At 45.5% G+C, this 12,970-nt stretch overlaps 1 protein-coding gene across 1 annotated transcript in view; it reads left to right on the top strand.

The window, feature by feature from the left end:
- The window catches only part of CDH23 (cadherin related 23), a 552,537-nt gene that overhangs the window by 309,759 nt on the left and 229,808 nt on the right, over positions 1-12,970 (top strand). Inside the window, exons 13-14 of the mRNA XM_074958929.1 lie at positions 5,143-5,292; positions 7,544-7,702. Coding sequence (XP_074815030.1) covers positions 5,143-5,292; positions 7,544-7,702 — 309 coding nt within the window. The remainder of the gene's footprint in view (positions 1-5,142; positions 5,293-7,543; positions 7,703-12,970) is intronic.

Raw genomic sequence — 12,970 nt, 5'->3', positions numbered from 1 at the left:
CTGTGCTCTGTATAGTGAGTGGAGTGCTTCACAGTTTAAACTAATTGTAATTCTTAATTTTGCATTAGAACCTACCACAGATACTAAAGTGGTTGAGTGCATTATTAAAATAAATACTAATTGCATTTTCTAGCTTTTTATTGTTAATAATAAGCTCATTTCTGAGCTCTGTTTCTTTCTGGAATGATTTGTTTCCTCCATAGAATGTACACAGGCTGGTTTATTATTATAGGGTTACACGCAAGTGCTGGGCTATGCACGCTGGTTCATTATTTTACAGTCGTTTATGAGCTGACCTCGACTTCTTTTTTTCTTTAAGCATTTACTTTGCAGGAGTGAAAAAAAATCTAAAGCATTGGTCTTTGAAAACAGATCAAGTACAAAGAAGGGAAAATGGCAGAAAGAGGTTGGGCCTCCAATGTAAACAGCATTCCTTTACAGCCAGAGGCATGGGCTAAACCCAAGTGTATGCAGGTCACAAGCAATTGATGCTTCTAATACCCATGTATCCTTTACTGATCTTATCAAGCATAAGTAAGTTTGTCTGCCAGAGCTGATTCATTTGTGAACCTGCCTTTATGAGAGAGAATCTTTACACAGTCCAAAGAGACCGTGTTTATTTCTGCTCGTCTCCCCACGTTTCGCAGGTCCTCTCTTTGCTTCATATGTAGGATGGGGTAGGGAAGGAGGAAGAGGTCTTTTTTTAAAAACACAATAGAGAAAAATCTCCCTCTTTTCCTGTAGGGTAATGTGTGTACTGGGAGGAGACAGCTGTGTGCCAGTCTAAGCCCTCCCCTTCTGGTGGGCAGCTGATAGTAAATCCAAAATATTCAAATTGTTATCAGCCATCTGCAGGGGGTTCAAAGGCTCCAGTAACTAGGAGCAAGGAAAGCAGCATGGGGGCAGAAACAAAAAATAAATAACTAAATAAATAAATAATTGAAAATTATAGCAACTTTCCCAAAAGGCAGATGAATTCCAGTCCTCAAGACTTCATGTGGGGAGGCTCAGGCATTGGAGTGGTTGGTAATTAGGGATGGCAAATATCAACAGACTGATCTGCTTTCCCAGCTGGAGGGGAACTAATCCACCCAGCTCCTTTTCACACATGCTGGGATTCCTTTTGATGTTCAACTTTATCTCGCATCCCAACAAAATCACTCTTCTTCAGTTCCAAGAAAATCCACAGCATTTTACAGTGATGAAAGGTATCTTGGCACACAAGGATGCTGGTACAAGATACCAGAGAGAGGCTCCAGCTAGGTGTGGGGAGAGGGCTTTCTTTGACACTGTCCTGGCTGCCATGGCCTCCACATTAAAGGACAGCTGCAGAGTTTAGAGGGAAAATTGGAGGATGCAGATCTGGATCCTCTTGATTTCTCCAAGTCTCCAGGTTGGGACACTGCAGACTCGGGTATGGCTTGTTTGTAGGTACTCAGTTGCTATGCTGCTAAGCACTATAGAATTGCCAATAAATAAATACACTCTTTATGTAAGTGTTCAGGGCAAATGAGGGGTTACTGCGAAAAACATCTGAGAGCCCGATTCGGATACCCTAGCCCGTGCTGGATGGTACACAGCTCCACATGTAGCTCTACTAAAGGTAAGGGAACCACTTGTGGAATAAGGTGCCACTAAGTGTAAGGCAGGATATCAAAATCTAGCTCTCTGAGTCATGCTGGGGTAGGCAAATCATGGCTGTTGCTCTGGGTTAGTAATCCCTTTCTGACCTGAAAAAAGGACCTTTGCTCAAATGTGTTAAGACTGAATGTGCTCTAATGCAGAGAATATAAACTGACATAACATATATGTATCTTCTTAAACAGGTGCCCACTTTTACTGCTTCATTACTAACCTTCTACCTGTCTCGACCACCTCCTCTAAAAAGCTGTCCTGAAAGGCAGGGTTCAGAACCAGTGTGTCTAGAATGTCCTAGCTGTGTTGGTAGGTGTATATTCAGCATTCACTATGCGGGGATGAGTGTCTGCAGGAGCACCTCCAGACATTCACTTACCTGCACTGGCACAATTTAGAAGTTGGTCGTGGTTGTTAATGTGTTTGTTTCACAGTAAGTATGGAAATTAATCCCTTGTCTGCCCCTGGCAGGCTGCACAGTCTATTCGGTGAGATGCTAGAATGTGACAAATGGTATGCAAGGAGGCGTATGTGATGTATGAGTTTGCTGGGCATGTGCCCTCTGTGCCAGGGATGCTGAAGGGGTTAAAGGCAAACAAGCAAAGGGTATTAAGCACTAAATTCCTATATTAAGATAGGATTGAAAATTGCATGGAGGGGCAGAAAAAAAGCCCCTCGGCATTTGTCAGGAAGCTATAGAAATAGGAAAAGTACTCTTATTTAAATGTAACCTGCAAAGGAATTGTTTGGTTTTTTTTCAGTTTGTGCCCTTTTTGCTGCTTTATGATGTATCTAGAAGGCTGAAAGAAAGGTATCAACATACCCATACATTCTTCGTAAGCTGCCTGCGCAAAGGAAACCGCAGAAGCCAAGCAAATCTTGTTTTACGCTAGTCACTCTTGCTGCAAGAGTTAGTGTCTGATTTGGTCTCCCTTCCTTGTCTTCATCTCCCTTCCTGCCTCCCCCTCAACTCCCCAGAGTGGGAAATATAAAGCTCATCATATGGAGGCACATTGCAGATTCCTTCTTAGGACTCAATAGAATCAATAAGCCCATCGAATGAGACTAGTGATGCTTGTGTTTTACTGAGAACTGACAGCGGACACCATACATACCATAGCTGCCACAGAAGTGGGCAGCTCCCGATGATCCAACTCCATGTGCTTTCAAAACATTTTCAAATTCCTAGGCCAACAGAAAAGGAGGGGTCAGTCACCTGTTGGGTTACACTGCAGCCTCTCTCATTCTGAAGTATCCGTTCCCCTCCAACGTAATTGCACAGTTGTCTTCACCTTATGTAGGGGCAGAGATGCTGTAGGCGTAGCTGCATTAGTAGAATTGACTCTGATACGAGGTCTGCAAGGCATCTCTTTTCTGGATGCAGCTTCCAACTCAAGTGAGAAGACCTCGGAGCAAGGAATCTGTTAATAACTTTTCTTTGTTCTTGCTAAAAGCCTGGCCTCCATTTGGGTTATACATGAACTTCTTCCTACTTCTCCCCACTTCCTCCATATAATCCAGTTCTGCCAAACCCAGTTTTGGGGGCCTTTACCTCATCGTCCTCATTCTAAGGAAGTCCAGTGGCATTCAGTTGTTCCAGCCAGTGAAAAATGCTCTCTCATCCTCACTTCTTCCAGCTCACCATCCTTCACTAATCTGTACTCCAGCACAATCACATCTCCTCTCCCTGAGAATGTATTCTAAAAAAATTCCAATGGGGCATCTCTAGTGTACGTGAAAGTAGGAGCACTCGAAAGTGCAGTACTACAACCTCTAACCAGAGCTTTGCTAAGAGCAGACTGCCTCATGTTTTCTTTATTGTTGTGTACATTCCCATCAACTGTCATAGTTTTTGGTCTCATTTAGCTTGTTGGCTCCTTGGGGCAGAGAGCTTGTCTTCTTAATTTGTCCATGAAGTGCCATGCATGGCACGCATACCTCTGGTACTATAGAAGTATCAGGAATACTCAGCTCTCTCCCCCCTTCTTCATGGGAATATCTTTTATTTTTTTGGTAGGGGGAGGGGAAAACAGAGAGGGGACTTTCTGGCATGTCACCTGCTTTCAGCAGTCACGCTCAGCCAGCTTTTGCTATTAGTGCCCCTTCGTGCATTTAATTGGTCCCTCCTTCTAACATCCCGGAGACCATGCGGGGGAAAATTGGAAATTCGGCTCTGGCAGTTTCTGAACTTTATTGTAATGTGCTCTGCTGGGTTGCACCGAGGGAAGGAGCTTGTTGCTTGGTTGGAAGGGCCTGAAGTGTCACTATCAGTATTTGGGAAAAGGCTCCTGCTTGCCTCCCAAGAAAGCTTGGGGAGAGGGGAGCCCTTGAGTCCCCAGTTTCAGCTGTGCCTGAGGAAAGTGCAGCTTTGTCTATAGAAATAACTGTTTAGAATCAATATTTGCGTTTCTGGAGGTTAAAGGATCCCCTCAGTGATGTAGTTGGCGGTGTTTTGAGGTGCAGCATGCAGGCTCTGCACTGGATATGTGTAGGCAGCAGTCTGGACATGTGACATCTATGATCTCTGCATGCATGTAGTATGTTGGACATGTGGTGTCTGTGGGCCTGGCACACGAGTGGTATACTAGATGTGTGCCATCTATGGGTTTATCCTGAGCACAGCATACTGTACATGCACTGTCTGTGGCTCAGCATACGGGTGGCACACTTTAATGTGTGCTGTCTATTTGCCATCAGGCTTGTATTTTCCCTGGCATCCTGCCACCATGGCAGTAAAGGGTAGGACTGGTAATGCAGATCCAGGCTGAAATGATGAAGGCTGGTCGGATCATGCAGAGGCTGAGTCGTGGAGAACAGTAGTGTTCCTTGGAAGGGCGCACAAGTCTCCAACTACAGATAAAACATGTGGGGAAGCACATCTGCTATACTTACCATAACATGGTGTATGTAGGCAAAATATGTGTGGTGTGTACAGAATCATCCTGTATCTTTAAATATGGCAAACTTCATTTCTTACATGTATATACTGTGCAATAAGGTCAGGATTATACCAACCACATATTTTGCATCCTGCATATGTACAATGGGACTGATGAAATATTATTATTTTAATGTGTATTACCAAAGGGGCTAGTCATGGATCAGGACCCCATTGTGCTAATTGCTGTACAAATGCAGAACAAAAAGACACAGGAAAATAGAGAGGAAATGGTATGTTTCTTCCAGGTAGACATACCTTTCTCTGGCTGTGTGACTTCTCCCCATTAACTGTGTCTTTCCATTCTCCTCTCTTGTGTCTGGCAGGCTCCTCCATGCCTCTCTTCCTATTTGTCTGTCTGTCTCTTCTCTCTACCTGTCTCTTGATTTCATTTCCCTTCACCTTTTATTCATATGTATTGTTGGATTTGCCAGCACTGGATTATTTTTCAGCCTATCATGCATTTAGCCTGGGCTGTTTATCCCTGCATTGAGCTGGTGACCTAGGTACATCTTGCATTTATCATTGTTAATGTTTCTCTCTTTATTATTTTGAAATGTTGTTCTTAGGGACTCAACAGTGTTTTTGAGGTCTACCTGGTGGGAAACAACTCCAGTCACTTCATCATCTCTCCAACCTCGATCCAGGGAAAGGCAGACATCCGCATTCGAGTTGCAGTGCCGCTGGACTTTGAGACAATTCCTCGCTATGAATTTTCTGTAAGAACTCTCCCAAATATGAAGTGAATGGGCAGTGGGAAGAGAGGCTGGAGATGGGAGGACCCCAGGGCTACATTATGCAGTAAGATAATGCATTAGCCCACAAGTGGCATACTCACTCAGTGAGAAACCATCAGCCTAAAGTACAAAGCTCACTGGCAAGAGTGTAATTTGCAGTTGTGTCCAATTGCAGAATAGGCCTCTTCATCCAGCAAAGTTAAATACTGCATTTAAAGACGATTTAAGACATCTTATTTCTCCCTCTGAGCATCCTCCCATGACCAGTCACACACCCCATCACTCTTTTGTGTGTCTGTCACCCGCTCACACACACTCACTCTCTCTCACACACATACACACACTTGGACCTTCATCCCTTTCATTGCATCCCTCCCTTTGGATAGCCCCTTCCTCCCACTTCTCCTACTGCCCCCCACTTTGGGGAATTCTCTCCACTTGGGGACTGTCCCTGCTCTCCTTTTTTTCCCTTCCACCCTTGGAGAGCTATCCCTTTTCCCTTCTCTTTTTCTTCCCCCATCTCTGTTTTCTCTTCCCCCTTGGCGATTCCCACCCTCCATTGTGGGGATTCTTTCTACGGGTCTTGTTCTCTGGAAGAGGAGAGGAAGTGGAGAAGGAGCTGCTTCCCTGAAGCTGGTCCTGTGAGGTTAACAGCAGAGTGGGGAAGGGAGCTCTTCTGAGCACAGGGCATGGATCACTGAGGGCTCTACAAAGGGCTGCTGTGGGGTAAGGAGGAGGAAGGGGAGGGATGAGGGCCTCCATTGCGTGTCCCCAAGCAGGCATAATTTCCCACCTCTCACTCTGTCTCCAGGGCCTTCCTGCCTTCTTTGAGCAGCATTATCCAGCAGCTGCCAACTCTGTATCTTGTAGAGGAATCTGTGGGCCAGACAAACTGGTCCTGAGAATGAGATCCTGCCTACAGGCTGTATATTTGACACCCCTGCCTTGCCTGTCACCTCTGGGGAGCCAAGTCTGACACCTGACTTAAGTGATATGATTTTGATTGTGTCAGTCGTTCTGGCTGGTAGTGGACATTGGTTGATCTCACAAACCTACCATACTGTTTGGCAGCATAGAGATGGAGTGGCCGGGCTGTGGAGGCAGCCCAGGATTAGACCGTCAGACCTGCCAAAACTCAGGGATGGAGGGCCCTAGTAGAGTTGCGTATGCAAGCTTTTATAATACCTGCCCAATCTGCTCCTGCCTCTAGTCAGAGCTGTCGGATTCAAAAGCATTAAAATTTACCCGGCCACCTCCCAAAAAGGGAAGAAGAAAAATATATTTGCTCTGAGTCTTCCCTCTTCTTTCAAAATTTAGAGCCTCAGCTACTAGAGCTTAAACAAAACATGTGTTTTCCCCCACCACCACCCTCGCGCTGTGGGACCATAAAAGCTTTATAGAGCATAAAACTTTGTTTTAAATGCACCTATCAGCCAGCAAAACTCTTTCCAGCAGCCTGCTTGAGCTGCATCCCACTGTCTGGTTCAGCTATAAATTCTGGCAGGAAAAGCAGCTTCCTGATCATGTCAGCAGCTCCTCTTGCTATTAGTCCTGGCAGAGGGGCTTTCATACACCAGTAAAGAAGCATAAATAAAAACTTGCCTTCCTTGAGCAGTGCAAAGTGTAAACCAGAAACTCCAATGCTCCAGTCCCATTCAGCTCACTGGTTCGATGGTGAAATAGTGGCAGCTCCTAATGCCATGACCCTGGGGCTTGAAGCTTAGATATATCACGCTCAGGGTGTCTTTAGAGGGCGGAGGAGACAGTAGCGGTGCTATCATGCCCATAGAACAGATGTTTGCCACAACTTGTGTGCATACCACTACTGTATTCTGTGGTACGTGACTGGTTATTCTAAACTCCTTACCATTGGTCTCACCTGCAGTGGAGCTTGGTGTATTCTCAGGATTGCAAGACTGAGGCTTGGGTTGTGCACTCTAATTGCTAGTTAGAGTGCACAAAAGAATGTGGGGAGAGTATTTGACTCTGACTAGTATAACAAAGATCTTCCAGTCTGGTAAACGGGCATGGTTGCCTGGAATGGTTGGGAGCAATTTGCCTTGAACCCCCTCCAGCATCATGTTTAGCATTGAGTTAGCTGCGTGGCCTACCACCAGAGACATGCTGCTGTAGTAACAGAGCATCAGAGGAGATCACTGATGCTTTTTTTGCTTTTAAAAAGAGACACAAATGAAGCCGCCGACTGTGTTGCTTGCCTCCTGTCTCTGCTCAGCTGTTCGCAAACGAGAGCGTGCCAGACCACGTTGGCTTTGCTCGTGTGAAGATTAACCTCATCAATGAGAATGACAACCGCCCCATTTTCAGCCAAGTCCTGTACAACATCAGCCTGTTTGAGAACGTCACAGTGGGAACCACAGTCTTGAGGGTCCATGTAAGTAGAAACAACCTTGAATTTTCTGAAGTTACAATATGCATTTTATTACACCTTGTCCTCAAAGCTGTGATACGTTGACCCCACCGAATGCATCGCCAATGAAAATGAAAGCTCTGTGCATTGTACCATCAGAACAAATGGGTCATGGACTGGTCACATCCTGGGTGCAGGATGCTTTTTATCTAGCTATTCCTGAGAATTGATTATCCCCATTGTGGGTGCCACATTCACAACAAGGCAGTCTGAAAAACTGCCTAAACATAGTAGGCCTGGCTGTCACAAAGGAGCCACAGGGCAGGCACAAGGGCCCCTAGGGAACAGCCCTGCCAGCTCTGCAGAAACCCCAGGCACAAGAGTAGTTTGGGGGCACGCTATTGGTAGAGCAAGGGTGGGGATAGGTGGGCCAGATGAGGGGTGGGCATATCAAAGCCTGGAGGGGGAGCAGGGAGGGCTGAGATAGACCTGAAATTATATGGCCCTACAAAGCCCTGTAGGGGCCTTTGTGGCAGAACCAGCTATTCTAGCCTGTGCTAAATCAGGAGAGGTGCAAGATGCCTTCCGTCATCCCTACCCGGACACCTGCGTCATTGTAGAGATGAGTCTGGTTCCTGCTCCCCAGTGTGTGGTGCAATACCTAGACAAAACAGGTGAAGCTAGAGACTGAGAGAAAAGGTATGTGTATGCCCCTCCTGTTGGGTTTCAGAACTAGCTAACAAATATCATTGCCAGAGCAAGGCATGTTCCGAATGACCTCTTGGCTGGTGCTGGTGCACAAAGGATATGTCTACGTTTTGAGCCAGGGGTGAGATTCCCAGCTTGAGGAGACTTTTTGGGCTAGCTCCTACCAATGTAGTGTGCTAAACAAGAGTGTAGCCACAGCAGTGTGGGGAGTGGGTAGGGCTAGCCACCCCACATATATGCGTAGGATGTGCGGTGGGCACGTCCTTGGGGTGGCTAGCCCTTCCCATTCCTTGAACTGTCGCAGCTACCTTCTATTTTTAGCACACTAGATTGATGTGAGCTAGTGCGAGTATGTCTCCTCAAGCTAGAAATCAGACTCCCAGCCAGAAGGGCAGATGTACCCAAGCAGAAAAGTAACTGAAAGGCAGGGAACTGGGTTCTATGCTTCATTTCACCAAATGGGCAATGAGAAAATTAGAAAAGCAAGAAAATGCATTTTCTAGCTTCTAAGAAGGAATTATTGATGGCACAGAGTAAATCGGCAAACCAGAAACCAAACCCCATCTTAAAAATTATTTGAAACAGATGTTAATTGCCATTTAGGAAGAATAACTTCACTGGAAACTCAAAGTATTTCTGGTTGGTGAGTGCTCCTGTGCTGCTTTAGTTAAATATACGTGAATTCATTCTCTCACATGTGTTGAGTTCTCCCTCATTCCACAATACATGTTCTCTCCCATCAGCCCCTGAACAGACATACTCCCCGAACACACACACGCACAGAGATAAGAGAATGAAAGCTTCAACAAAATGATTTGGGGTGTGTAAGTGTGTTTACTCTACAAACAGATGGTGTGAAACTGTACAGAGCCCCTGAGCAGTTCCCATCTGACAGTTATTAATATTTCAAACAGATGTTTAGCTAGTCAGGCCATCAGACACTAAACAATGAGATTGTTACAGCATCTTTTTTCCAACTTCCAGCTATGCCAGCATTTTGGAGCAAACACAAAATGCCAGGAGTTGAATCTTCTATGATAAATCATAGAATGTATGCAATTAGCGTTGAAATCCAGATTGTCCTCCCAGCTGATCCCCAAACTTCTAACAACCCTCATAAAATACTACTACTTCTTGTATATGAGATGCAGCGCTCTGTATGTGTCAGAAATACTGTTCGCTTAACATGATTGTTCCACCAACTGTCCCACGCTCCACAAACAAAATGAACCACGCAAGGAGGGCTGCCTTTGGTAATGATAAACTAAGTTTTTTCAAAGAGTTTCCTGGGTACCTGAAGTGGGTGATTATTAAGGACAAATTTTTAAAAACTAGCCATCTAAATTTAGTGCACATTCTTTACACCTCCCCCAAAAGTGCAGAAAGTGGATTAAATGTGCAAAAGGCCACTTATGTCTATTATTCCCCATTCTGTGTTGAAAAATGCTCTTTTGCACAAATGAGACACTATTCTATGCAGTAAAATACCTTGTTCACCTCAGCAGGCTCAGTCCTTTTTAGCCTTGGAGACTCAGATTTGGGGCAAGGCAAATCCTTATAGGTGGCACAGGGTCCTGCTACTCCTCTCCTCTCCTCTCCTCTCCTCAGTCAGTCCCTTGTTCTTGTTCGCCTTCCCTTCTGGGGAGGGAGTGCAGCCTCCCTACTGGGAAGGTTTGGTGTCTTGCTGCAAACAACCTACTGGCAGCTTCCCTGCTCCCCTCTCTCCCCACCTCCTTCCAGGCGGGGCTGGGGGGGGGGGTGTTAAAAAGGTCTCAAGTAGTTGGAGTCAGCTGAACCTCATTGGTTCCCTAGCAACCCCTTTTCCAGCTGAACCTTATTGCCCTGTGGTTATTTCTCCTCAGTGGATAGGGAGGGGCCTTTTAACCTTGGAGCTAATTACTAACCCCACCTTTGTAGCTGTTTGTCTTGGGTTTACCACATCTATATTTGCAGTGGATGTGTGCTCAGATTTTGTGGGTGCATTTTAGACAGCTACTTTGAAGATGTAATTTCTCTAAACTTAAACTCCCCTGTACTTGGAAAGGTAGAGGGAAAACACTTATAAAAATGTTCTGGAGAGTAGAAAAAACTGGTCTCCAGGGGATTAGCCCTATAGCAGAGATAGATGCTGGGACTGAGTTTCCAAAGGGATTACCTTCCATCCCAGATACAGCAGCACTGAGCAGTGGTTTCTGGAGGATTAATCTTCAATCATAGATGGTCTTTCACTGAGGGTAATAGTCCCATTGGCATTATCCCACTGTCACAGACAGTCCAGCACCAGGACAGTGGTTTCAGAGGGCTTGGCCGTTTGTCACAGAGGCCTTGTCTACACTAGCATTTTCCCCTCACGTTCTCCACCTTTGCACTACCACTACTGCAGCTGGTAGCAAGAGCGGGAACACTAGTGTAGATCAGCCACCAGAATTTAAACCACCGAGCTATCTAACCCTGCTCAGCTGAGATTTGGTTCAGGGTGTCGAGGGAGCAGAAAGGGATGATTTCAAAATTAGCCCTCATCCCATCAGAGAGCAGAACATTCATACATTTCAGAGGAATAACAGAAGTCTAGACGGATACAAACCTAATACAGAAAGCAAGCCACATGTTAAAGAATCAATGTGAACAAGAATTCTTTGTCTCTCCTCCTATCCTCCCAAATTCTGAGGTGATCACCTGATTCAAATAGCTCTGTGTGTCCTCTGTGTATGGGCTTCTAAGAGTGAACATAGTAACAGTTCCTCTGTTCACTGCAGCATCCATTGTGTTTGGTGAGTGCATATTCCCTGCCTTGAATAATGGAGGGCAGTCTCCAGGACCCCAGCGTACGTGTGTCAGCCTTTTTCTGGAGACGGCAGAATGGCAGCTGGCACTGCAGCGCCTAAAGCTTGTTCCAGGCAGAGACATGGATGGCTCAAAAATAGGGGAGGTCTGGGGAACAGGAAATCTCTGATCTTCTGCATGATATAATAGTGATTAAAAGCCACTTTTCTCTACTGCATGATATAATAGTGATTAAAAGCCACTTTTCTCTACTTCCTGAGGAGGGGAAGTGTTTACTCCCAACTGCCCTGAAATTCTGGGCTTTCAGCCCACTTTCCCAAGTCCCCAGCCTGACACACCTCCCATCACTGTTATTTAGCTATTTGGGAGTAGGGGAGGGAAAAGAGGAGTCCCTAGTGAGCCAGTAAGAAAATTGAGCCTTCCAATCAAAATGTGCACATGCACAAGTTCCCTACCGCAATTCCCCCTTTCCCTGTAACTCCTCCCTAGGCTTGAACATCTGAAAATGGAGAAGAAAGAGACTTCACTTGTGATGACAGATGGCCATTCGGTGCTGCAGCGTTTGACCTCCTACTGTCCCTGACAGCGGGGTAACACTGTCTATTACCCTTATAAATCACCAGTAGGTACAAGCAGCAGAGTCAGAGCCTCCTTTTATTCCCGCTCCCTGCTTTCCTCCATCCCTTTCCTGCACAGAGTATGTGCAGGTTCAAATACACGTCTCCACATAAGGCTCTTGGTGAAAGTCTAGCTGCTTTTGCAGAGCGCCCAACCTCCTCCCCAGTCACCATGTAACGTTGTGTGGTCTTCTAATATTTTGTTCACGTGTGCTGCACTCTTTCTATTTCACGTTCTCGGACTTCCCTTCCTTCTCCCATCCATCTGTTTAATTCTGTCCATATGATACACGTAGCATATAAATTCAGGGAATGATTTGCCTGCATGTGAACAGCTGGAAAATACAGGCTTCCTGGAAGCACAGTGTGCACACGAACCTTAAACATGCTGGAAGGCATGTCCCTCGGGGCACGAAAAAGATTTTCTTTCAAGAGACCCATTCATTTATGGAGCTATATTTAAGCATGGAGAGAGATTGGGCCAAATTCAGCCCTGATGGAGCGTGTTGCAACCCACTTAAGTCAAGGGAGTTTGTTTCCTCTTACAGTAGGGCTGAATTTAGCCTATCTTATGAATAGTGCCTGGCTTGAAGGGCAATAATAATAATTATATATAGTGATTTTCATCCAAAGGTTTAAAAGTGCTTTTAAAAAGTTGGAGAAGAAGTATGGTCCAAGAAGAAGGCACTGGACTGGGAACCAGGGATTCTATTCCACACTCGGCCACTGGCTTGCTGTGCAACCTTGGCCAAGCCATTCCATCTCTGTGCCAGTTTCCCCTGTTGCCCTTTGTCTTGTCTGTTTAGACTGTAAACCTATTGGGTGAGGGATTATCTCTCACTATGTATTTGTACAGTTCCCACTACGAAGGGGCCCTGATTTTAGTTGAGGGTTTAGATGCTATTGTAATAGAACACCAAAGTATTGTTTATATTTGTAACTGTGCTTCAGTGGGGATCACAACTGAGAATGCCAAATTCAGGATGAACTGCAGAGAAAGAGGGCAGATACATCCCAAGACTGGTGGCTAATCTCCCCTGGGATATACCAAACCAGCAACAAAGGTAAACTTCTGTTTCACCACACTGGCTAACAAGAAGACATAAAGGCAGTTTTCTCAGGCATTGCAGTTCTTATATCACCACCACCAAAAACACTGGATTCAGAGATGAGTGGTTCTTTA

The sequence above is a fragment of the Natator depressus genome, chromosome 7, assembly GCF_965152275.1.
Source record: "Natator depressus isolate rNatDep1 chromosome 7, rNatDep2.hap1, whole genome shotgun sequence".
NCBI classification, from domain to species: domain Eukaryota; kingdom Metazoa; phylum Chordata; order Testudines; family Cheloniidae; genus Natator; species Natator depressus.
The sequence above is the reverse complement of the archived record's forward strand: the minus strand, read 5'-3'. Positions and strand labels throughout refer to the sequence as shown.